Below are 26,895 nucleotides of genomic sequence, written 5' to 3'. Positions count from 1 at the left end.
TCCACTTGAAGCAGGCTTTCCGTTGGTGGGCTGCCTTTCACTTCCCAGAGCAGTTACGTACAGCTTTGGCTACTGACCTTTCCACAGATTAGGGCTTAGTGAAATAAGAGGGTTGGAGGTCCAAGGTCCAATGCTGACCTTGCTCTCAATCTTCGTGGTTGTAAAGGCCTTTCAGATCACTGGCATGCCACTAAGGGACAGGAGAAATGTACCCTTGCCTGAACTTTACTCCTCCTGGAACCTTGTGGCTATGTGTGTGTCACGGGCACATCTTCCGCTTCTTGTGGCTTCAACGGCATCCTCAAATGGAAACTCCCCATCATCACCCTCTTCATGTTCCTGCCCTTCCAGGTCTTCATCATCCAAGGTGTTCTCAGCCTCCTCCATGTCTCCCTCTGGCAAGTGATTCCCTCTTTTGAAGAGCTAGGTTGTGCAGAGCGTAACAGACCATGATAATGCACGACAGCCTCTGTGGAGAGTACTGCACTGCCCCACCTGAGCAGTCTAAGCATCAGAATTCCAATGGTCTGCTCTATGATGGATCTTGTCAAACTATGCAAGGCATTGTATCTCTCCTCTGAGGCACTTTGAGGACGATGCACTGATGTCACGAGCCTTCATTTCACAGGGTACTCCTTGTCACGAAGCAGCTAGGCATGTAAGCCCTTTGAATATCTGAGGCAGCTGGGAGTGACTCAGGGTGTATGAGTCATGGGAACAGGATGTATGAGTCAGGGTACCTGGCACAAACGTGCATGATGTGCTTCTGATGACCAGCTGAACGTTTAGAGAGTGAAACACTTTCCTGTTAATGAACATTAGGGGCTACTGCCATGGAGCTCTCAAAGCCACATGTGTTGTGAGAATGTATTTTTAAAATATTTTTGGGGAATGTGTTATTCTGTAAAGAAGGTCGGGTGTGCGTGTGTGTGCGTGTGATTTAATTAAGCTGGGCAAGAGATTGATAGGAGTCAAGTTGTCTGGGGGGGGTGGGTGGAGGGTTTAAAGCATGAAAAGGATAGAGGTATTAAGTTTGAGGTACAAGTAAATAGGTTAGATCTAACAATTGCATTTTTCGATAAGTTGACAGTTTGTTTGAATGTCAAAGGGGAGCCAGAGGTTCAAAGAAACATGTTTGCATCTTACAGGAGTTCCATAGGTAAATAGTAATGGGGCTATTACATTTTTTTTGACCTGAAAGCAAAGACAAAATGGAAACATGAAAGGTCTCATATTTCAAAGGGTTTGAGTTTCAAAGAGGTGTGAGAACAATGGAACCGAGATGAAGGGAGAGAAATATATATATTTTAGAGTTGCTGTTGAGCTGAAGCTACAAAGGTAGGTGGAGATAGCTGGAGCTGTATGAGCTATTGAGCTACACCTGGAGCTCTGGCTGGGAGAGGATGCAGTTTGAATCACCCATCCAGACAAACCAGAAAATTCTTGGGCTGGAACAAGCAGTTTTATTCTGAAGTGGATTTCATCATAGAGTGGAATAGAGTAGAGATCATGTGGTTTGCCTTCATTGAAGCTACAGTAGTTTGCCTTGTGTAACGTTACTTGATTTCATAGTAGACATCTATTAGGGAATGTTGCATGGAAGGTATTTACTTGTGGCTTTGACCAAGTAGAGAGTTTTTGAGGGTATGTTTTGTAAGACTAACTTTAATTGTGTAACTGCAATCTTGTGTGCTTAAGCTTTCTTTTTGTGGATAAAATTTTTACTTTTAATTTTTAAAATCCCAAAAGTATTACTGGATCTCTTACTGCTGAGGTCAGTACATTGTCTTCTTGTTTTCAGGATACAAAAAAAAAGTTCTGCACGTAAGGCAAGTTTCCCACTGGGATATGGTTTGCACAGCAATTAACACGGCTCTGGTCATATCAGTGTGCAATCGGTCACACCCTGTACTCTAGGGAAGCCTGAGATTGCCTAGAAACCCAGGAATCTAGCAGCCAAGCTAGCTTCATCCAGTGTGAACGCATAATGATGAGCCTTGCTGTAGGGGGCATTTGTCACCTCTTTAATACATTTGTGTGTTGAGAACAATGAGATTCTGCATAGGTGTCCTGTGAATCGCTGGAATGACCTTCTGGCAAAAAAATTGAGTGCGGCAGTGAGCTTCAAGGGCACTGGCAGGGGATGTCCTCCAAGTCCATGCCACAGAATGTGGCAGATGTGAGCCACCACATCTCTTGACATGCGTAGATGTGCGCAGCATCGTCTCTCACTCATCTCCAGATAGGAATGGTGCCTTTGGTAGACCCCTGGTTGTGTGAGTTCACCTCTGTGGGATGGGTCTGACCTCCTCACCCTCTGGGTCTTGTTGGGACTCCCCTGGACCATAGTCCTTAGGCTGGGCCTCTTCTTGAAGCTGTGCTAGGTGCCCTTTCCTCCTCAATCGGATCTCTGCCATTAAGAAGGCAGCATTGAGAGCAGGCTCCATTATTTGATCCTCCTCATCCCTGTGGACTGGTAGATCCAATAGATTGATGAGTAATGGGCAACTATAGTAGAGCTCCCAATCGCAATCAGAAAGTCACTGTCATGCTCTAGAGCTGCATCTGCGCTACTCACCTTTCCCTGATCTAGCGTTCCAGCTGAGGCGCTACTTCACAGATCTAGGTGACCAAGATGCCACCCCAGCTACTTGACATCTGAATCCCCGGGAGGTTGGAAGATACTTGAGCGCATCAGGCTATGTTCAACCTTACCCAATGCACTCCTACTATGTTTGATCTGGTATACTTATTATGCCTAACCTACACCGTTGGAATGACTGGATGCTCTTTGGCTCATTAGCCATGTCAACTGGGGAAAGCACTTTAGAGGCTTTCATTGATCATCTTGCAAATATCCAGCAGCTATGCTCCCTTCATGTTCAGCTGCATCTTCCATTCTTTTCTGTTAATGCTCAAATTGATCAACTTCATTGTGAACCCAATGGCTTCTGCAGTCTCACCTTAAAGTACTTCAAATGCCAGTGGCTCCAATAGCACCTTCTCACTGAACTCTTCCTGAGGCGTATCAGCTCAGACTCTATTTCTATGTCGTTACTCTAAGCAGTGCGAAGATGCCCCTGTTAGCGTCCCTGGGTCCAGCCGTGGGCTCCTCCCACACTGCCTTAGCCCCCTCCCTTGCAGATTATTTTCCGGTTTCAATTTGAAACTGTGTCATAACTTTGGGGTCTCAAGAGGGTGGTGCTGCATTTCTACTTTGAGACCAGCTTCAACCCTCCCGCTGTCAGAGTTTGGGGCTCCTCCCGTCTCTCTGGAGCCTCACGATGTGCATGTAGGACTCCGACCACTGATTCTCCAGTCTCCCCAAATAACCTTGGATCCCAATGTCATTGTAGTGTACATTACATGCCCCATGTGGATTTCACCCCTCCCCAACTTGAGGTTGTGTGCATAGTCACATACAGAGGTGACCCCACCCCCAGCAGAGCTTTCAGTACCACCCTCTTTGTTACGTTTTCCCCATTTATAGGCTGCAGATGCCTCCCCTGACCATGGCCATCCCATCTGCAGCCCATAGCGAGCCAGACACCCCCATCACCACCGAATATGAGACTATGACCATGTCCTACACACCAAACAGTGCCTGATCCACAGTGAGCACCAGGTCTTGACCCTCCTTGGAGCAGGAACACAATGTGCGTGCCATATATAGCCTGTGGCATGGCCCATGGAGCCCCAGGACCGCCTTTAATCTCTCACCCTGACTATGAAGTCCACGGAACCCCAGGACTGCCTTTAGTCTCTCAACCCGACCTCTTGGCCACAGTCCAGGGACTAAGACCATCTTTCACTCAGCTCTTTGGCTCCTTAACGAATGACCACAAGACCATTTCCCTCTCCCCACCCCCCATGAGTCTTTGTGCAAGCCTTCATTCTTGTACCACATTGACCTTCCCCCCACTCCCATGCCCCCTTTCATTCTCTAGAGCCTGCGTGCAGCCCCTCCCTTTCATTCAAACTGAATCCTCTCCACCCGCTTCTGTGCCTGTGTTCTACTGTTCCACGTTGGACTCCAGCTTCTCCATCCCCAATCTTCCTGCTGCCTGCCATTGTTCCTTGACCCCTCCAGCCCTACCAAAGCTCCTGCACCCTCATGTCTTTGTTATCTTTCCCCGCCTCCAACCCTACCAAACACCCTTCACCCTCATTTCTCTGTCATCTGCACTCCCCGCCCCTCCCCACCACCACGCTGGTCTCTGTTTTAGAGTGCAGCCCTGCCTGAGACTCGCAGCACACAATGTTGTCCTGCCAGAGAAGCCCGGTGAGCAGCCCAGCTCAGCACCCGAAGCAGCCAAGGTGAGCGGCATCCACCATACACCCCCACCAGAGTGTGCTAACACTGACATTGCTGACGAACCAGAGCAGCGCTGTTGCAGGTAGGCTTTGAACGTTGCACTCACCTCAAAGTCAAGAGTGCAGTGAGGGTGGTCTGCTGAACGCCACTTGTGTCTAGTCGTGATTTCGACCGGTCTAATTTCCCACTGGTGTAGCATGCAATTGGGAAGGAGTACGTAATTGTGGCGAGTTGCGGTTTGCTAATGCAAGTGGCGTTCCCGACACGGATCAGCCATCATCCTGCAATGAATGTGGCGAGGGGAAAACTCTGACCTTGCTTTCCCGCCGGTGGGAATCTGGCTTTTGGCCTCTCTCTGAATTTTCCGCTCCCACCCACCACGAAAACACATTGTTGGCGGGACCGGAAAATTCCGCCCAATCTTTTTGGCTAACTGGTGGGCTTACCAGCTATTTCCATTACTGCTGTATTTCTCTTGGGAACTGAACATTTCTCGAGTAGTGAATGGCCAAAGTGTAACCTTTTTTTACAATTGCATTTCTTCAACATGTTAGAATAAATGACCAGAATTTAGGGCAGTTTTTATCTATATGAGATGAAACGCTTAGCTCATTGTAGATGTTTAAGTCAGATAAGCAACAAAATCAAATAGAGTGACCTATTTAACACACCACTAATTGCTACAAGTTTCAGATACTCAGTCATGCACTGTGACAACAGGAGAACAAAGTTGGAGAACCAGCGTTTGAAGGGATCATTATCAAAACCCATTATTACCACAGATGTGTGTTCAGGAAGACATTTTCCCTAGAACAGCCTGTACTAACCACCAACTTCCCTCCTCAACAACACTCCTACTCGAAAACTCCTACTGCAGTATGCTAGATTATCTTCAGCATGTATGGTTTCAGGGCATGTTTTTTTATTAATGTTGAGTATTTTCATTGTTGCTTAAATCCAAATTAAAACGGAAGAAAGAGATGAGTGGGACAGGCAGTGGAGACAGGAAAATAAAATTAGTCACTATCCCGATCGTTATCCAGTGACCCTTGGCACTCTGGAACGACCTCCCTTGCCTCCTTTAAGACACTCCATAAAAAACCCAGCCCTTTGGCTACGCTTTTGATCACCCCTCCTAATATTTTCTTTGGCTTGTATCCGCTTTTTGCCCTGGCAAAATGCCCTGGGATGATTTTCTACACCTATGAATGTAAGTTGTTGGGGCACTGGCCCCAGCTCAGTTGTGATGATTAACATGGGTTGCAGGGCCTGCACTCAGGCTCACTTTACGACCATGGAGCCAAAGGATTGACTTTCTGATTGTGTGGATTCTCCGATTATGGGAGGCCCAATCAGAAAAACCGTCCCTGTGGTCCAGTGTAAACCAGCACTTTTGGAAAACGAGGCATAAAAAGGAAAAACTGGAAAAAAATATATTGGCAGGGGCAAGTGGAGGTACAATGGTGGCATCGCACTACCAGCTTCCTTGTTGTATTCTCCTTTGTGTATATGTTATACATATATTTATATATATTTCTTTAAATGGCTAGCTTGCAAAAAACCTTCTGTAATAGCATTGTCCCTTGCAATATTCAAAGCATTCCACTCAATCATGAGGAAAGCTTTCTTACCTTTCAGGAGAAATGTGCACAATTTCTTTTACTCAGTGAATTGTCATGATCTGGAATGTGTTGCCCGAAAGGGTGGTGGGAGCAGATTCAGAAGTAACTTACATAAGGAAGTAGATTTTCACTTAAAAAGGAAAAATAAAATTGCAGGGCTATAGGGTAAGAGCAAGGGACTGAGACTAGTCGATAGCTCTATCAAAGGGCCGGCACAGATATAGGGACCAACTGGCCTTTTTCCGTGCTGTATGATGCCATGACCTGAATTCTACAAAGGCATTGAACTCTGGACTGATCCAGATAAAAGGCTGAGACAAAATATTGAAGGGGAGCTGATCTTCCAAGATCACGCAGATACCATTTGAGAGCTTCCTATATCTAAAGTTGGTGTTAGATTCCTGTCGGTTCTACTTCAGCACAGTGGCTGAGCTGTTGCAAAGAAACGGGTTAAAGGAACACCAGAAGAACTGAAGGAGAATGCATCATGCAATCTGCTTAAAAAAAAAATAATGTGCAGAGAAAATTAAACCTCTTAGTACAATCCAGCAACTGGGATTTCAGCTATTTCAAGATTATTTTTTTAATTCATTGCTAACCCTCTTATTTCAGAAAACATGTGTGTATTTTCTTCCTCTCTAACCAGGCCATCCACCATTCTTGACAAACAGTGTTGGCAAACAGCCTGCTCCTAGAATTCTGCCAAGGCGCATGAGGAAGTTCTGACTCTAATTCTATTCTTTACAAACATAGGAACTGCTAGATTAAAAAGAGACCAAGGTTCAGCGAATTCTTTTCCCGACATTGCTGCATGATGCAACAATAATGGAATTGTTGATTAACCAAGGCAAATAATTTCCATTACTTGTTCTACAATAGAACGAGACATAAAGTGAGGAAAACCCCCAGTGATGAAGAGCTTTGGCAGCCATAGGTTCACCCAAGCATGCTGCACCCACCACACACCAGGATTTTATGGATGGACAGATTTCCCAGCCAATCATAGCAGCCCCACAGCCGTTTTACACTCCAAGTAGCGTTAACTGGCTGGGGACGGGGCTTCCGCCCGTGTGAGGGGTGGAAGGCCAACCTCCGAGAGCTGCCGGCCAATCTGATTGTTCAGCAGCTCTGTAATCCCAGCAGCACCAGTGGCCAGGAGTAGGACTGCAGCCAATCCCCAGATTCTAAGTCCTGGAGTCCAAGACCAAGTAAGTGCAGGCAGGGGAGGTGAGACCTGGAGTCAGGGAAGTAAGGGGAAGGGTTTGGGTTATTTGATGGAGAGGCTGGAGGAGGAGGGAGCACCTGGTTGCGGGGGCAGGGGGGTGACGGTGGGTAGGGGCAGACATTGGAGGATGGGGGGGGAGCACCTAATATGGAAAGGGGGCCTTTGACAGGGACTTCCTCTTCCCACTCGAGGCACGAGCAGGTGTCAGGCAGGGCCTCCACTTGCCCCTACACTCCTCCAGCCAACCTCAAAATTGAGGCCAAGTGAGAAGCAGCCCTTAAGTGGCCAATTATTGGGCCTCATTTGTGGGCTGGACTAGGCCTCACCTGTCTGCTGCAAAATTGAGGACAGCTCAGGGACTGCTGAGAGGGTGACAGGAAGGCCACCTGGGGAATTTTATGGCCCACCCCCACCTGCAAATCCATTAGCAGGGAACTGTAAAATTCTGCCCCTTGATGCAAATGCTATTCGATGCCCGATCCCCAATACGCTGTAAGCTCTCCAGTCCAGAATACCTGGGACCAAGTTATTTTCTGGATGATAGAATGATGTTAGAATGCCTAACCATGAGTGTGCGAATTGAAAAACACTGTGGATATAAATATGATGTCTATCCACCACTCTCAGTCTTTTCATGACACAAAACTGGTCAAATTGAACACATATAAATGACCTAAACATCAACTGAGCATGGTCTTCAACTCTGCTGCAGAATCGATAGCTTCTCACCTCAAGCTGAAGGGAACAATCTTCAGTATCATTTGTGACTCCTAGATACTGAAGCAGTCCCTACCCGCAAGCAACAATGTTAGGCTTGGGCTGAAATGGAAAGTTACATTCACATCACACAAGTGCCATGCAATGACCATCTTCAACAAGAGAGGATCTAATCATCTTCCCTTGATGATCAATGGCATTACCATCGCTGAATCTCCTACTATCAACATCCTGGGGGTTACCATTGACCAGAAACTGAACTGGACTAGCCATAAATACTGTGGCTACAAGAGCAGGTCAGAGGCTGGGAATTCTGCAGCAAGTAACTCACCTCCTAACTCCACAGAGCCTGTCCACCACTTACAAGGTACAAGTCAGGAGTGTGATGGAATAATCTCCACTTGCCTGGATGAGTGCAGCTCCAACCACACCCAAGGAGGATAAAGCAGCTTGTTTGATTGGCACCCATTCGTTATCTTAAACATTCTCTCGGTCCATGACTGGCGCACAGTGGCAGCAGTGTATACCATCTAAAGGGTGCACTGTAGCAACTCGCCAAGTCTCCTTCGACAGTGCCTTCCAAATCTGAAACCTCTATGGGCAGCAGGTGAATGGGAATACTGCGCTACTGCACGCTCCTCTCAAGGTCACCATCCTGACTTGGTACTATATCACCCTTCCTTCACTGTCGCTGGGTCAAAATCCTGGCAATTCCTCCCTAACAGCACTGTGGGTGTAAATACACCACATGGACTGCATTGGTTCAAGAAGAGAGCTCACTAACACCTTCTTGTGGGCATTTAAGGATGGGCATTAAATGCTGGCCTTGCCACCAATCCCCACAATCAGGAACAATTTTTTTAAAAATTGATCTATGGCTTACCAGATAGGGGCCCACTGGGAACTGAATGTCATCAAGTCACAATAAAAGTTAAAAATGACAAAGCTGGTGAAACAGAACACATTAGAAAGACTAAAAATTAATTGAGAATGTTCTTCAACTCTGCTGGAGCTTCTGACCTCCAGTGGAAGGGGTCAGTGACATGGGGACTGACAGACCCTGGGCCACTTGGCACTGAATGCCTTCAGGCATTGGATAAAACTTGAACACTTTTAATGATGGCAGCACTATGTTCAGTGAATGAGTGCAGCCATGCAGAAGAGGATTTATGTCAATGGGAAAATTCTCTGCCTTTGCACTCATAGAGACCATGCTGCTCATTCTGCCGGGAGCTCCCATTTCCCGCTGGGGACGACACTGGCTGTAGGTTGGCAACAGGGACTAGGACCAGATAACTCGTTTACTGCTCCTGGCTAGATCCTGGCTAGAGACATTCCTCCACCATCCCCAGTGTCACGTTGGGATAATGCTGAACAGCGTGACCATTTCATTTCTTTCTTTGAAGCTGCTTGGCATATCAAGGAAATGTGGTTGCAAAAACAACTGACATTATGATTCAATCACTTGGAGAAGCTCTCCGACACTGTCCTAGGGCGTGCCATAGAATAAAATCAGACTATCACTGCAGTTCAAATGACGTGTTAACAATCATCATTATCCTCTCTGGAGAAGGGAAGGCTGAGAGGAAGGAGATACTGGCATATAAAATAAATAATAGGGTATCGGAAGCATGCAAGCTGTATAACTTGGACTGCAAGCATAGAACCAGAGGTCACAAACGCAACATTCAGCAACTTGACACAAGGTTGGAGGTTAAATAAAACTTTGCCCTTCACAGGGGAATGAAGACGTGAAACAGAATCCCAGAGAAAGTAGTTGATTTGGAATAAATTGACCATTCAAAAGAAGCTAGAGAAAACAATGATGTTCACCAGAAGGATTTAAGCTGCAGTGATAATCAGATTTCATTTCACAGCATACTGTGAGATAGTTGCTGTGCTTGTGCACATTACGGCTTCATCATGTCAGGTGTTGTGTAATCACATTGCTTCAATCTGTTGAGATGAGGGGTTACATAGAATTACATAAAATATGCAGCAAAGGAAAAGGCCATTTTGCCCAACCAGTTAATACTGGTCTTCATGCTCCACTCAAACTTCATCTAGTATTCGACCAGCAGCAGTGGGACTTGCGACAAATGGGCAGGCTGCCAGGTTTTCCCTGGCTACCTCCCTGTGGGTGATTTCCCTCTTGTTCGGGCACCTATGTCCAACTGAGAGTCTCGCAGGCTACAAGGGCTGCCCCCACAGGAAGGTCCCCTGATTTGCCCTCAACATGGACTCCTTCCTCGTTACTGGGCCTACCTGAGGTCCTGACTATCCTCAGCAAGATACCTCCACTTACTTCTCCTCTGGGGCCTCCATTGCTGCTCCTCATCTCGGGCCTCCTGGAGTTCCAGCAATGGCCATTGCATGCTCCAGATGGCACTTCTGGTTCTAAAATGTCCTCTGATTGGCCAGCAGCTTTTTGAGGCAGATCCTTGTCCTGAAGGCCCTGGCAGCAGGCTGGGAAGTGCCTGACTGGGATTCAATCCTGTTGAAGCTCCCAGAAGTACTTGTGGCATCATCACCACCTGCTCTCGGGTCCGTGGATGGGGCCATTAAGTTCAGCCCACTTTCTCTGTATTTACCCTATCACAACATTTCATCATTTTGAAGAGCTCTGCTAGATCATCCTTCAGCCTTCTGTTTTCGAGAGAAAAGAGACCCAGCCTGTTCATCCTTTCCTGATAGGCGCAATGCTGCAGTTTGGTATCATCCTTGTAAATCTTTGTTGTACCTTCTCTGGTGCCTCTATATCTTTTGAAAGCAGACTCAATAGTAACTTTCAAAAGGGAATTGGATAAGTACTTGAAAAAGAAAATTTTACAGGGGTACGGGGAAAGAGCAGAGGAATGAACTAACTGGATTGCTCTTCGAAAGAGCCTCACAGACTCAATGGGCTGAATGGCCTCCTTCTATTAGTCAGTACTATTCTATGATTCTATCTCATCACTGGTAAGGGGGTGATCATGCAAAGACTGTACAACAACATTGTGGGACAGCTGAGCGGACCAGACACCATTACAGATGAAGCCTGTGACATTGTTGTACAACTGCCCAGGGTGCGTCACTGAAGTATTAAGAAGAAAAATTCAACGCCGATCCAGCTAAGCACCTTGGTCAGAGGTAGATTATAAGGAGCATCTTAAAGGCAGCTAGAGAGTGGTACTTTAAAATGGGAATTCCAAAGCTGAAGGCCCAGAAGAATGAAGGCACGCCTGCCAATGGTGGCACAATGAAAACTAAGCATGAGCAAGAGGCCGGAATTGGAGGTGCATGGAGATCTCAGAGTGCTTTTGGGCTGGATGTTACAAGGATGCATGTGGAGGGCCAAGGAGGGACTTGAAACCAAGAAAGTGACTATCCAGATCCGCAGGTTTACAGAGCAGGTGCAGGAAGGTGAGATGAGGCTGGGTAGCTCTTCATTAACCAGCACAGGCATGATGGGCTAAATGGCCTCCTACTGTGTCATAAATTTTCTGATTTCTATGATGTCTGTGATCTGGCAAACACTTTTCTTTATTTGTTCTTTGGATGTCAGCATTTCTGACTAGGCTCCATTACTTATCCCTAATTGCCCTTGAGGAGATGGTGAGCTGCCTTCTTGAACCGATCCGGAAGAGGATGTGTTTATTTCCGGGAGGAACAAAGCCAGACTGGCTGCTCATAACTGTCAGGAGAGTTGGCTCCATCCCACAGGACCCAAGAGCAAACAACAGTTACAATGTACCAGCAGAAAGAAGAGAACAACCAGAATCATAGGTCGAGACAGCACAGAAGGAGACCATTTGACATATTGTGCCACTGCTGACTCACTAAAACAATTAGGCGCACTCCACTGCTCCTTCCCCGAGGTGGTGTGTTACAGTTCACTCAGGCAGTCCGAGTTGCTGTGGCAACATGCACATTTTACATGCGTCTTGTGGTCGGGAACTAAGGACAGTGAAGAGGCTCCAATGTTCTTTCCATCACATGACATGGCTGACCAGGAATCCCGTCCACTCTTACTGCCTGCCATTGGTGAGTGTTGGAAGGGTCTGCAGGTTGCTACTCAACCTGTTTGGCCGTGTTATGAACACACCTTCCTTGGCCATCAAGTCCTGAGGGTGGGAGCTTCTGGCTCAGAGGCAGGGAGACCACCCATTGTACCACAAGGCCTCCTTCTTTCCATGTAGCCAGTCAATTTTCCCCTAGTAGGCAGGTATCTCCCAGAAAGTTGAAAGTTAGTATTGAATCTGGTTCCATCATCCTTTCGCTGCAGACCATAATGCACTGAGCAAAAACAAAGCCACAGCAACTACCGTGGCATTCCTCACCCTCCTTGATCATGTCTCCCCCTACCATCTGCACCCCCCCCTTCTCCCCCCCCACCCCCAGCCCCGGCCCCCACACCCCCAAGCCCTCAGGACACCCACTGAGAATTAAGATCAGGGCTTTAGTGTCAGGATTATATCTCAGCAATCTTCTGCACGGCGCAGTCAAAAAACTCGTGGTCTAGTAAGCTTTGTGCCCACAGTGTGCTAATCCTCTGATGCTCCTGCTGGTATCAAATGTAAACTCCACTGCACATTTTTTTTTAAAAAGTTAAACAAAGGGATGAATTATAAAAATGAAGTCATGCCTTGCGTTGTAAATGCTGCTCTCGAGCCAGAGTATGTTGAGAGCCTTCCACCAGGGAAGGCTGTCACACCATTGCAGCTGCTCAGCACACAGCAGGCAAACCAGAGAGATCAGGAACAAGGGGAAGGCAGTAATTAAAGCTGTCAGCTATTCTCATCTGTATTCATCAGAAGCAGGGGGTGTACGACTACAGGAAACTGCCCATCCATCAGCACAAGTGACAAATTGTTTATCGGATGGACCCCACAGCCTATCTCCCATCTCTAAGCTCTTAGAGGTCTGGATCTCCACTGGAAGAAAAAATATTGCTTCATTATGACTATGTTGTTAAGTACTCCAGGCTTTGAAATCCCAGGCATCAACTAAGAGCACAGCATTATTGGCTTTCTCTGGGTCTCTCTGCCACTTAGAGTTCATGGGCCCCCTTGGTTGGCGATCCATTCCACTAATCAGTTCAGAACCCAGTTACACTTCCCTTTTCTTTTGCTCTTATTTAATCGTGAAGGGAAATAGATCCAGGGTATATTGAGGTGATGAACACCACTTCTCCATGTGTTCTGGGCTATTAACCTGTTGTAGTAACAGACTGGATTCACAGTATGGCAACTTCCCTCCCCAACCTATCATCCAGACCTGTTTCTCCCTGTATATATGAGCAGGAGGTAGTTTTGAAGCATAGTCACTGTTATAATGCAGAAAACTCAGCGGGCAGTTTGGCAAGCTCCCACAAACAGCAACGTGATAATGACCAAAGGATTTGTTTTTTTTTTTAAAGTGATGCTGGTTGAGGGCTAAAGATTGGCTAGGGAACTGTGAAGGGTCCCCAGCCTTTTCTTCAAAATGGTGCCATGGGATCTTCCAACTAAAAGGGCAGATGGTGACTAGGTTTAACCCCCCATCCAGAAGCTGGTACCTCCAACAATGCAGCAGTCCCTCAGTATTGCATCGGGAGCACCAGCCTGGATTTTTGTGCACGGGTCTCTGGAATGGGTCTTGAACCCACAACCATCTGACTCAGAGGGGAGCGTGTTAGTCTCTGAGCCGCAGCAACACAATAGGTGCAAAACTCTTAGAAACAGCTGTTAACGATTAAAGAATAATGGGCCGTGAGTCTGGACCATCAACTAATCATCGCTGAACTACCTTATCTGCTGTCCTTTCTGAACCATCAATTTATTTATAAGCCTTGACCCCCCCTCAACCTGGGTTTCTTTAATAAAACAGAGTGATTAGTTTAAGCTTCCAGCAAAAGCAGCTGCCCCATCAATCTGTTTTCTACAGGTGTTACACGACGGGTGGTGGGGGTGGACTGCAAACGCTATAAAACTGCAATCACTGACCGGATCAAATTACACATTGAGCAGCAGAAATGCTGTAAGACTGGTGTCCAAATGCGTCTCCTATTTGTCGGTAGGCACTGGAGCACATGAAGCACATGATGGCAACAAGATTACTTTCATTCACACAGCCTTTCAACCTGCTGAGGCACGTCACAGGAGTGTAAGCAGACAGAAACGAATACCAAGCAGAAGGATACCTCAGGCCAATCCGTCTAAAAACTTGGGCAAAGTGGTGGGTTTTACAGGAGCACCTTAATTCAACAGCGAGATGGAGAGGTGCAGGAACTCAAGGTGGAATTCCAGAGGTTTGGGCTACAGTCACCCATGGTGGTTTGCAGGAGATGAGGAATGACCATGAGGCCAGAGTTCAAGGGATGTAGAGTTCTTGGAGAGTTGTAGGGCTGGAGGAACAGAAATAGAGCGCAGTGAAGGGCACTTAAACTGCCAGACCATTCTGCTGCAGTGCATTGGGTGCAATGCAGCTGGCAACACTTCATTTGATTTTACAGGGACTCTCTGCCCCTTTGTGCTCATAATCCAACTTGGTCATTTCTATGATTCATTCCTCTCAACACTCTTAGAACCCAGTTACGTTGCCCTTTCTCCCTCCAAGACCTGCCCCCTCCCACCCTATTTTCAATTATTCCCAGCAATGTAGTGGGAAATTTTGAGGTGCAGGAGCTCTAAGAAAATGTGTTGGCCATATCATTTCTAAATCTATTACGTTGTTTTCCTAAGTTTTAATCATTTGAGTCCCCAAACGTCAGTAGAGCTATGCTTTTTAAGTGAAAAATATTAGTGCTGGTAGGCATTTTATTCTGAACCATGTGGTATTTTGAAACATTAATCTTTAGCATAGCTAGAATTTCATTATGCAACAGTTTAATTATTTAATTTAATCCTATTAAAAACATGAATTATGGAAAGCTTTACTTCCTTCTGACTGGGGGATGGTATATAGAGGGGCCAATGCTTTTCTTGATTTATATTAATAACCAACACCTGGGTGTACAGGGAACAATTTCAAAACGTAAAGACAATGCAAGACTTGAAAGCATTGTGAACTGTGTGAAGGATAATGATAGACTTCAAGAGGGTATAGACAGGCTGGTGGAATGGGCAGACACATGGCAGATGAAATTTAATGTAGGGAAGTGTTAAGTGATATATTTTGGTCAAAAGAATGACAACATAAAGGGTATAATTCTAAAGGAAATGCAGGAGCAGAGGGACCTGGGTGTATATGTGAGTAAATCATTGAAGGTGATAGGACAGGTTAAGAAAGCAGTTAATAAATTATACTGAATCCTGGGTTTTATATATTGGGGCAAAGAAAGAAAAGCAAGTAAGTTATGAGCCTTCATAAAACACTGATTCAGCCTCAACGGGAAGGATGTGAAGGTTTAGAAAGGGTGCAGAAAAGATTTACGAGAATGGTTCCGTGGATTAGAGACTTCAGTTATGTCGATATATTGGCAAAGCTGGGGCTGTTCTCCTTTGTGAAGAGAAGGTTGAGAGGAGATTTGTTAGAGGGTTCAAAATCATGAGGGGTCTGGAGACTGTAAATGGGGAGAAATTGTTCCCATCGGCAGAAGATCGAGAAACCCCTGACAAAAAAAGAGACAACATGAGATAAAGCCTCTTTCTATAACAAGTGGTTTGGATCTGGAAAGCGCTGTATGGGCGTGTGGTGGAGACAAATTCAATTGCGGTTTTCAAAAGGGAACTGGATAATTATCTGAAGAGAAACATTTTGCTGGGCTACAGGGAAAAGGTCGAGGATTGGGACTAACTGAGTTGCAGAGAACTGACACAGAGACAATGTGCTGAATGGCCTCCTCCTGTACTATAACCATTCTATGATTCTAGTATAGATACATTCAAGGAAGTTGATAACACATGAGGAAAAAGGAAACTGAAGGTTACCCTGATGGTGTAATCAAGAAGGAGCGGAGGAGGCTTGTGTAGAACATAAACACCAACATAGATGGGGTAGGCCAAATGGATTGCTTCTGTGCTATAAGTTCCATGTAAAGCTACCAGCAGGGGATACAAACACTATACCACATCTCACATCCTTAGGCCATCACAGCTGAGGAATTAATGTGAATCACTCTCTCTCCCCACCCTCTCTCCTCCCGCCACCACACTATTCCCCCCCCGACTCTCTCTCCCCCATATACTCTCTCTCTCCACTCCCCCACTCTCTCTATTCCACCCCCTCATGCTCCCCCACCCTCTCACCCCCACCCCTACACTCTCACCCCCACCCCTACACTCTATCTCCTCCCTATCCCCTCCCACTCTCTCTCTCCCTTCCCATTGCCTCACTATCTCTCCTCCATGCCCTCACACTCTCCTCCACCCTCTCACAATCTCTCCCCATCCATACCTCACATTCTCTCTCCCCATCACCTCATGCTCTCTCTCCCCCGATCCATTCTTTCGTACTTTCTTTCTCCCCAACGCCACACACTCTCTCTCTCCCACCCAGTCACACTCTCCTCCACCCCTCACTCTCCACCACCCCCTCATACTCCCTTTCCCCCATCCATCCCCTCACAATCTCTCTCTCCCATCCCCTCATGCTCTCTTTCCCCCATCCCCTCATGCTCTCTTTCCCCCATCCCCTTATGCTCTCTCTCTCCCATCCCCTGATATTCTCTCTCCCTCCATCCCCTCATACTCTCTCTCTCCCCATCCCCTCACACTCTTTCTCCCCCCATCCCCTCATACTCTCTCTCTCAGGCTCCAGTCACTCATTTACTCAGATGCCAGTGGGCTCCATTGCTCCATTTACCTCGCCTGGGCTCCGCATCGCCGCTCCGGCTGCCTCCCCTGGGCACCACACTGCAGCTCCGGCTGCTTTGCCTGGGCCCCTGCACCACCTCTCCAGCTGCCTCTCGCTCCGGGCCCTGAAACTTACCTTCAATACTTATCTTCCCGCTCTTTGCTCACTAGTGCAGATGCAGGCAGGAGCCAGCCTGTGATTGGATTTGATCTGCTTTACAGCACTTTTCAAACATCAGTCATTTCAATGTCCAGGTTTTTCATTGCATTTACAAGTTTGCTTGAAATCGAAGATGCTGGAGCGGCGCTCTGGTGCGCCCCAGCAGCACTATACCATTGGCTATCATAAAGAGAAAGAGAGCCAGGGCAATGAGTTGCTATCATAGTTCTTGTTTTCTGAATTAACTTGTTCATGAGATGTGGCCATCGCTGACAAGACCAGCAATTACTGCCCAAAACTAATTGCCCTAGAGAAGCTGGTGGTGCACTGACTTCTTGAACTGCCGCAGTCCATTGGCAAAGGTACTGCTGCAGCGCTATAGTATTCTGTTGTATTGGCAGACTGGATTCACAGTGCGTCAGTTTGTCTCCCCAAACCATTTCCCAGGCCTGTCTTCTCTGTGCATGCCAGCTGGAGGTAAGAGAGCTATCCATTAACTATAACTATAGTGAGGCATTGTTCAAGCACAGGCCCGAAATGTTAACTTTGTTTCTCTATCTACATCCTGGTGGTTACCATTAACCAGAAACTGAACTGGTCAATATAAATACTGTGGTTACAAGAGCAGGTCAGAGGCTAGGAATCCTGTAGCGAGTAATTCACTTCCTGACTCCCCAAAGCCTGTCCACCATCTACAAGGCACAAGTCAGGAGTGTGATGGAATACTCTCCACTTGCTTGGATGAGTGCAGCTCCCACAACACTCAAGAAGCCTGACACCATCCAGGACAAAGCAACCCATTTGGTTGGCACCACATCCACAAACATTCACTCCCTCCACCACCTATGCACAGTGGCAGCAGTGTGTACCATCTACAAGATGCACTGCAGGAACTCACCGAGGCTCCTTAGACAGTGCTTTCCAAACCCACGACCACTATCATCTAGAAGGACAAGGGCAGCAGACACATGGCAACACGACCACCTGTAAGTTCCCCTCCAAGTGACTCACCATCCTGACTCGGAAATATATCGCCTTTCCTTCACCGTCGCTAGGTCAAAATCCTGGAACTCCTTCCCTAACATCACTGTGGGTATACCTATACCACATGGACTGCAGCGATTCAAGAAGGCAGCTCACCACCACCTTCTCAAGGGCAATTAGGGATGAGCAATAAATGCTGGCCCAGCCAGCATTGCCCACATCCCATGAATGAATAAAAACAAATTTTTTTTAAAAATGCTGCCAGAACTGCTGAGTATTTCCAGTGTTTTCCCTTTTCATTATAATGGGGCACGAGTCCAAACAAGAATTCTCGACACATTCAATGCCCAATTTCAATAATGCAACTCAGGGCAAGTGTCAAGTGGAGTTGAGATCCTTTCTAGCACTGCATAACCGATGCAAAAGATCTGTTTAATTAGGGCCCTTCCACTTGCTCTATGGAAGTTAGTGTAAACTACCCTCATGGCAAATTGTCTACGACAGCGGAAGACTAGAAGGAGACAAGTTAAATTTTGGGAATCCATAGAAGGAAAGAAGTACCTTTCACATCCTCAGGGCTTCCCAAAGCAACTTACAAAAATGAAGAACTTTTGAAGTGCAGTCATTAATCTAAAATTGGAAATGCAGCAGGTAACTTGTGCACAATTACAGCAATGTTAGTTGAGAGAAAAAATATTACACATGCCAGTGGGGAGAACTCCCCTGCTCCTCTTCAAACGATGAGATCATCCACTTGAGATAAGAGACATGATGAAAGACTAGGTGACACTCATCCTACAAAGAGTCGCAGTGTTGCAGAATAACTGAACAGAAGGATCACTGAAGTAGGCAGGATAAGTAGATTCAAAGAGGAATTGGACTGGTCTGTGGAAAGGGAACAGAGTGAGGGAAGGTTAAAGAAAGAGCTCGCATTTATTTAGTGCCTTTCATGAGTTCAGGATGTCGCAAAGTGCTTTAGAGCCAATTATGTACTGTTGAAGAATAGTCAGTGTAGCCATGTAAAAAAATACAGCTGTCAATTTACACACAGCAAAATCCCACAAAACATCCATGAGGTAAATGACAAGAGTATGTTTTTAATCTGTTGGTTGAGGGGCAAGTGTTAGAACACTGGGAGGATTTTGCTGCTCCTCTTCAAATGGTGCCATGGAATCTTTTAGGTCCACCTGACACATCAGGTAGGAGCTCGATATAACGTTTCATCCAAACAACAGCATCTCTGACACTGCAGCATTCCCTCAGTACTGTACTGGGAGTGTCAGCCTAAATTCAGTGCTCAAATCTCTGGAGTGAAACTTGAACCCACGACTATTTGACTCAGAGGCAAGAATGTTACCTCCTGAGCCAAGGCGGACACTTAAGTTGAAATATAGGCAGCTTTGAATGTATTAGACTTGAAGAGGCTTGTTAAGCATAATGCGTTTTTGCTGATACTAAGAAAGTTTATGTTCTTAAATATACATCTGAGTTCCTAGTATCACCAGCTGTGCCTCACACATATGGGTAATGCCACGGCACACTGAATGGAGCACAGAGCTCCTTCAGAGAAAAAAATATTCTTCTCTAACACTGTTGATCGTAGAGCAGTTTAACACATTTTAAATTGAAACATCAATCTTAGTGAAAAGGGATATTTTAGCTGAGCCGCTGGCACATAAATTATTGAATTTGAATTAATATTAAAATGATGAAGCAATTACCCAAATTCACACAAAGGATAATGTATTTTTAATTCTCCAAATCTTTTGACGTGCCTTTGGAGCAGACTGGTTGGGGCTGGCAAGGATACCATTTATTAAAAGAATAATGATGTACCCTTCAAGTGATAATTGAATAGCAGGGATCTGGTGCGTTCGACCGCTGCCCCTCTCGGACTGAGGTTCAAATTCAAATTATGCCAGAGGGCTAAGACACTCCCAACAACAACAGTGTACATTTCTTTAGTTTATTGAGTATCATAAAATGATCCAAGTCTTTTAACAAGAGTGAAAGCCAAAGGAAGAGATTTCAGGACAATTGGCCAAAAGCTTGATCAAAGATGTAGGTTTTAAGGACCATTTTAAAAGAGAACGGGGAAGAGAGGCAGGGAGGTCTAGGGGAAGAATTCCAGAACTTGGGGCCTAGACAGCTGAAGGCACAGCCACCAATGGTGGAGTGATTAATATTGGTGATGCGCAAGAGGCCAGGAATTGAATGAACACTGATACTGTCGAGGATTGTACGGCTGGAGGAGGTTACAGAGATTGGCCAGGTGGGGGTGGTGGTGGTTGAGGGGGTGAGGTCATGGAGGGATTTGAAAGCAAGGATGAAGGTTTCAAGGTCAAGGTGTTGCTAGATCAGTCACCAGTGAAGATCAGCAAGTATTGGGGTGATGGGTGAATGGGACTGAGTTGGGGCACTGGCAGGAGAGTTGTGGATGAGCACGTTTAAACACCATAGAAGATGGGAGGGCAGCCATGATGACATTGGAATAGTCAAGCCTAGAGGTACCAAAGGCCTGGATGAGGGTTTCAGCATGGGACAAAGTCAGGCGATGTTACGGAGAGGCGGAAGTAGGTGACTTTAGTGATGGTGCAAATATGAGGTCAGAAGCTCATTCCGGCTCAAACACAACGCCAAGGTTACACACTGGTTTACTCAGCTTGCCAGGGATGGAAATGATCATCAGGGAACAGATTTTGTGATGGGCACCAAGGACAATTGCTTCGGTCTATCCAATATTTATTTGGAGGAAATTTCTGCTCATTGAATATTTGAAGTTGAACATGCATTATGACAAATCAGAGACAGTGAAGGTGTCCAAAAAAGTGATGGGGAGATTGAGCTGAATGTTGTCAGTATACTTGCACAGCCTGTTACCACCAAGGGGTAGCCTGCACTTGAGGAATAAAAAGGGACCAAGGGAATAATTACTTGAGGAATAAAAGCGGATCCTTAGGGAATACAGGTGATTCTCTGATGATGATTTGATAGATAAAGAATTGAACCAAGCTAAGGCAGTTCTATCCAGCTCGGAGACGGGGGAGAGAAATTGGAGGATAATGGTGCAGTCAACTCTAGTACAAAGCTGCAGACTGGTTGAGAAGGATAAGGAGGGATTCCTTACAATCACAATCAGTCATTTGTGATTTTGGCAAGGGGCATTTCATTACTGTAGCTGGGTCGGAAAGCTGATTGGATGGATTCAAACATGGAATTATGGGAAAGATAAGCACAAATTTTGGAAACAACAATGCACTCAAGGACAAAAACAGAAATACCTGGAAAAACTCAGCAGGTCTAGCAGCATCGGCGGAGAAGAACAAAGTTGTCGTTTCGAGTCCTCATGACCCTTCAGCAGAACTCAACTTTGGCGAGGAAAGGGAGGTTGGTAAGGGGGTCGTATTTTGTAAGGACAGAGGGGTTAAGGGTAGATTATTTGAGTAAAGTGATGACAACAGCAGATGTGAAGGGGAAGTGGGAATAGCTCAGAGATCAATGAAGGGGATGAGGTAGAATTGAGAGAAAGACATGAATTCAGGGCGAGGGCAGTAGTGCACATATGAGGAAGTTTACCTGGTGGGCTAGGGGAAGACAGAGAAGCAGAGAGGCAGCTGAATGGATAGTCTCAAGCTTTGTGACAAGAAATCCGTGAGCTCCTCACACTTACTGTCAGAAGTGAAGGCGGAGAAGGCAGGGTGGCTTAAGAAGGCAGGCTGTGGTGGTGAAGAGATGATCTTGGATGATCCTGGATAATCTTTGAATATTGAGCAATTTTATGAATCTGATAATTTATTAGTATATTATAATTAATATATTATTATATGATTATCAATTTTAGTTGGATGGTTAAACCAGTGGTTTGCCAAAGTCATTTAAATTTGCATCTCTTGGACTTAAGTGATCCAAGATATACTGGAGGGGGCTGATTACGGTGAGAGAGAGTGAGGACATTGAAGGTAGTGGGAGAGGGTGTGATCTGGTTAATCAGTAGCTGCAGAAATGTCATGATGAATTGTAGACTAGATAGTTGGGAATTTGAAAGTGCAGTCGTAAGTGACTTGAAGGAGAGATTTTTTCCAGAATTGGACACAGAAAGTAGTGGGGCTGGACTGGGGGTGGGGAGTGGAATATGGTTAGAGTGCGATACAAGAAAATGATCAGAGTTTGCCTTATCAATGATAGTAACAATGGGAGTAGTGAGGCCATGTGGGATGGCAAGAGCAAGGAGGTTGCAGTTTATTTGAGTAGCAGAGTTTGTATGAACAGAGAAGTTTAGTGAAGAGAGAGAGGAAGGCAGTAATCTCAGATTAGAGAGAGCAAGAATGGCTGAGTTGGAGGTTAAAAATCACAGAGGATGGCCATTGGTCATTCAGTGCAGAGGGTGAGGGAGGAAAGCAGAGAAGATATATTAATGAGATAAAAACAAAAAACTGCGGATGCTGGAAATCCAAAACAAAAACAGAATTACCTGGAAAAACTCACCAGGTCTGGCAGCATCGGCGGAGAAGAAAAGAGTTGACGTTTCGAGTCCTCATGACCCTTCCACAGAACTGAGAAGATATATTGCCTGATAAGTTGGGAGACAGGCCGTGGTGTGATTTATAGTTAAGGGCTACACCACTGGTATGATGGTTTGAGAGGGTCATGGGGCAAAAGGTGGAAGTATAGCCAGACAGGGAAGCTTTGTTAAAGGGGAAAATGTCACTACCCCTCAGCCATGTTTCTGTCATGGCCATAATGTCAAATGTGATCATCCACAATAAGCTCATGGACGGCAAGGATCTTGTTCAAAAGTAAACATACGTTCTGGAGGGAGATGTGGAGAGGGTGAAGAATTAATTAATTTATCTAAAGTTTATTGCGCATCCCTAGATGTGAAGGCGGCAGACTTCAGAACCGACATTAGAACCATCCAGCTGACTTCAGAATTGCCAACCCTCTCTACAAAGATCATCGACTTTAGGACCACTCGCCGGAGTTTAGGCATGTCAACTTGACTTTAGACACGCCTACCAGAAATTAGAACCACCCACCTGACATGAGAACTATCCAACCGACTTTAGAACAGCCCACCCGACATTAGGGGCAGAATTTTCTCCCCGTCGGGCAGGCTGGTCAGGAGCGGGCGGGGTGCCAATAGCTGCCCGTGATTGTCTGCGCGCCGTCATTTACAGCCCAAGGGCCTTTTAAGCCCCGATTAAGGCCCACCCAGCGTGATGCGTGCCCAGTAGCACTCAGTGTTACCGGTGCAGGCGGGGGGAGGAGGAGGGAGGGCACGCGCAAAAGAGGGCAGAAATCTCCCTGAGGTACGGAGCTGCCTCAGGGAGATTAAGTTCTTATGGAAAGTTTGAAATAAAGAAAGATAAAAATTATTCAGACATCTCCCCTCATGCGACAGTATCACATGTTTAGGAATTGTGGAAAAAATATTTATTTACTTGATAAAACCTTCAGGATGAGGTGTCTTGAAAAACGCGAGGGCCTTAAGGTTGGACGGACAGCGTTGAGAATTAGTTTACCTGTCCCACCCCTCCCGCCTTAAACCAGCTTATATTTCACCTCTTTTCTATTTTCCCTTAGTTTTGTTGAAGAGTCATACGGACTCGAAACGTTAACTGTGTTCATCTCCGCAGATGCTGCCAGACGTGCTGAGTTTTCCCAGGTATTTTTGTTTTTGTTTTGGATTTCCAGCATCCGCAGTTTTTTGCTTTTATTTGAGAATTAGTTTGATTGGTTTATTAATGGCCTTAACAGGCCTTTGACAGTATGGCAGGCACGCGAGCGGAAGATCTGAATGACGCGCGGTGACATCGGGGCGCACGCCCGACATCACTGCGCGTCATTTACAGCATCGGTGTGTCAGGCCCACCCCTGCACACCAACGTGAAAATTCTCCCCTAGGATTGTCCTTTAGAACCGCCCAGATAAACTGCTACAATTTCATACAGCTGTCTGGCTTGCTCGGCAGCTTCAGAGAGCAGTGAAGAGTTGAGCACGTTGGTATGGGCTGGCGTCACATGTGGGCCCATTCGAGTAAGGATGGCAGGCTTCCTTCCCCATATGACATCAGTGGTTTACAACAATCTGATAGCTTCACGTTCATTTTTATTGACAAAATATTTTCAACTTCCATATTTTTCAAAACTGAATTCAGATTCTCAAACTGCCAGGGCAGCGTTTGAACTCACATCCCATTGGCTCAAGTAATTGTCTGTCAGCTATCAGGATCTAGCCTGAAAGAAGTTTGGGCAGTGTTCACGTTAGTTTCAATGCCTGTCCTGCTGCACAAAGCTGACCAGTAGCTTGTCTTCTCATTCTAAGAGGCTGGTACTTGATTGGGTCTCCTCTGAGTTTGGAAGAGACACACAGCTTGACGGATCAGAAGGGGTTCTGTCGAAGGGTCATGAGGACTCGAAACGTCAACTCTTATCTTCTCCGCCGATGCTGCCAGACCTGCTGAGTTTTTCCAGGTAATTCTGTTTTTGTTTTGGGGTTTCACCCTGCCTGGCAATACTTGACCCTAAAATGGAAAGTGTTTCCCTTCCACCAACTTTAGCAACCAAAGAAGATGAACCACAGTTTTAAAAATGATAGGTTATCTTGTATGTTTTCCCATTGTCTAGTTTGAGTAAAAATTGCACACAGATCCATGTTCCAGCTTCTACTTCTCACAGTCACCACTATTAACTTTTCATCTACATTATGTCACCTTTGTTGCACTTAACAAACTGGGTGCACAATGGTAGTGCCAGCTGTGCATTGTATGGCAGAACCTCAAACATGATACAGGATTACAGGCAAGGTCGTAATTCAACGCCGGGGCTCAGACTTAGTCATAGATGCACAAGAGCAAAGTTTGAGTGCTGTAGATACATTATTTATGAGCATGATTAGATTACTGTGATAAATTTACTGAGTGGTGTCAGGTATTCCTGAGACAAGTATTGTTCCATGTTTACTATACACAAGGTCAGGATAGCAAATTTTACTTCCAAATACATCAGTTTTGAAGCATTGGAGTGGCAGTGTCCACATTAGGTTAGTGTAAACGTTTCTTCATGAGACCCTTTAAGATATGATGGGGGTCATTTCAATCTAACTTGCCATGTGGGCATCCCACACAATTATGTGGAAGGCTGGTGTTAGACCCCACCCGACATCACTGTCCTGTTGACTTCAATGGCAACTGAAATGGGTCAGGGTTTAAAATCCTGTTAGTTTGCTGACAGGAGCGTTCGGATAAAATTGTCCCCAATGTATTATTCTGCTACTAAAGCATGTAACTGGTGAGTCCCTTTAAGGGCACTAACCCTAATTGCTACAGTTACAGCTCATTACCCTTTGACAGTTTTATGATCAGAAAATTTTGAGCAAATCACGAAATGTAACCCCAGGCCAGGAAGTGCAATGCTCAAAGTGAGGCAGGAAGGGCAGCAGACATAACACAAACATATAGATGATCATCGATATAAATAAGGTAGTCGATCTAGTGCAGCATTTGAACCCAAGGAAAGAAAAAGGCAAGGAGGGAGCGAGGACCAAAGCCAGAAAAATAGGGCTAAAGAGGAGAAGTTAAAAGTGGAGTTGGATGTTTTTGCAAAACACTGGGGAAAGAGCAGGGGAGTGGTACAAATTGGATAATCCTTTCAATGAAGCAGCACAGGCACAATGGGCCAAAAGGCCTCCTTCCCTGATGAATCACTCCATTGAATGACCATCCCGCTACAGTAACTGCATAGTGCTACATGGAAACTCGGTGGGGCAAATACCCTTATTATGATGACCCTTAAGTGACTCTGGGTTCAGCAATAGGAGTGGAGTCAGGGGTCTGGTGTCAGGAAGGTTTGGTGTTCGCTGAGCAAGGCTCTGGGAATACTAGGATCAGTTTGGCCCCTCTGTAAACACTGAGACATAAAATGTTACATAAAAACAGGAAGTGGAATAAATTTGGACAAGGAGTCTGGTCTGGAATGTGCTGCCTGGGAGGATGGTGGAGGCGGGTTGCCTCACCTCCTTTAAAAAGTACCTGGATGAGCACTTGGCACAACATAACATTCAAGGCTGTGGGCCAGGTGCTGGTAAATGGGTTTAGGTAGGTAGGTCAGGTGTTTCTCACGTGTCGGTGCAGACTCGATGGGCCGGAGGGCCTCGTCTGCACTGTGATTCTGAGTGCTCACCATATATAACATGCTTAATATATTGTAAAGATACTGCTTGAATTTACACTAGCACAATTTGTCAATTGGCATTTGGCAGAATAGTAGACACCGAAGATCATTCATCAGAGTATCTGATACCCTCCTCAGCAGTATAAGTGTACTCTGGTGGTGTCTGGTGGGTGGAGGGTGTTGGTGCTGAAGGGCGAAGTTTTAATTCCTCTGGTTGCCATGGTTTTGCAATATCATGAATATAGTGGGAAGATTACTATTAAAATCTTAAATACAGTGTGTGAAAACAGACTTGTGATTTCTATTGGAACAACAACCAAATACAAAGCTTCTTGTTTCATTCACCATGTATCAGGCACACAGCGAGGTGAGGGAACCTTCCTTCTTCCAGTCACAAATGAGAGAAATGTTGTCAACTTTTGGAGACACAGCCCCTAAAATGATTCAACAGTCTTGAACAAATCAGCGTACGCAGTCGAGCTGGGGAAAGTGTGGCGATGAATTGTGTTTTCAAAATTGCCCAGTCAGGTTTGACACTTTAATCAGGGCGCGGGGATGTGGTAACTGATCCACGCCAACAGCATCTGGCAGATAGAGATGTGGCAAGGTCCAAACAGAAGCCTGATTATTTCTTTTTTTTTGATGTTAAGCAACAGGCAGCCAGTTATTTTCTAGGCCACTGAAGTGGCTCTGAAAGGCCTCCAGTGTGGTTTGCAGTGAGCTCCGGTTTCCATTGCTACTAAAGAGGAGGGCCGTCTTGCCTGCAGCAAGATAGCAACTAAGCTGGCAAGATATGGCCACAGGCTTTCTGTGGCTTTTTGAAGGATTGCACACCCCACAGTTGGAAGTGTCAGTCACAGAGGTTGGGAGCTGAAGTTAGGGTTTGAGGTGGGCTGCGGTCTGTGGAATGGGGGAGGGAGGGTTTAAGGTGATGAACTGGTTCAGGCT

The 26,895-nt window shown here is 45.9% G+C and overlaps 1 protein-coding gene across 8 annotated transcripts in view; it reads right to left on the bottom strand.

Moving 5' to 3' along the window:
* Positions 1 to 26,895, bottom strand: part of adck1 (aarF domain containing kinase 1) — a 514,542-nt gene that overhangs the window by 78,070 nt on the left and 409,577 nt on the right. The window contains exon 10 of one of the 8 annotated variants that reach the window (XM_041215332.1): positions 18,581 to 18,661. The exons of the other annotated variants lie outside the window; for them this stretch is intronic. Within the exon in view, the coding sequence (XP_041071266.1) occupies positions 18,641 to 18,661 (21 nt within the window). The 3' untranslated portion in view covers positions 18,581 to 18,640. Of the gene's footprint in view, positions 1 to 18,580; positions 18,662 to 26,895 lie in introns of those variants that run through there. 8 annotated transcript variants of the gene reach the window in all.

This window comes from Carcharodon carcharias, chromosome 20 (assembly GCF_017639515.1).
Source record: "Carcharodon carcharias isolate sCarCar2 chromosome 20, sCarCar2.pri, whole genome shotgun sequence".
In the NCBI taxonomy this organism is placed as follows: Eukaryota; Metazoa; Chordata; class Chondrichthyes; order Lamniformes; family Lamnidae; genus Carcharodon; species Carcharodon carcharias.
This window is presented reverse-complemented; position numbering and strand designations above follow the sequence as displayed.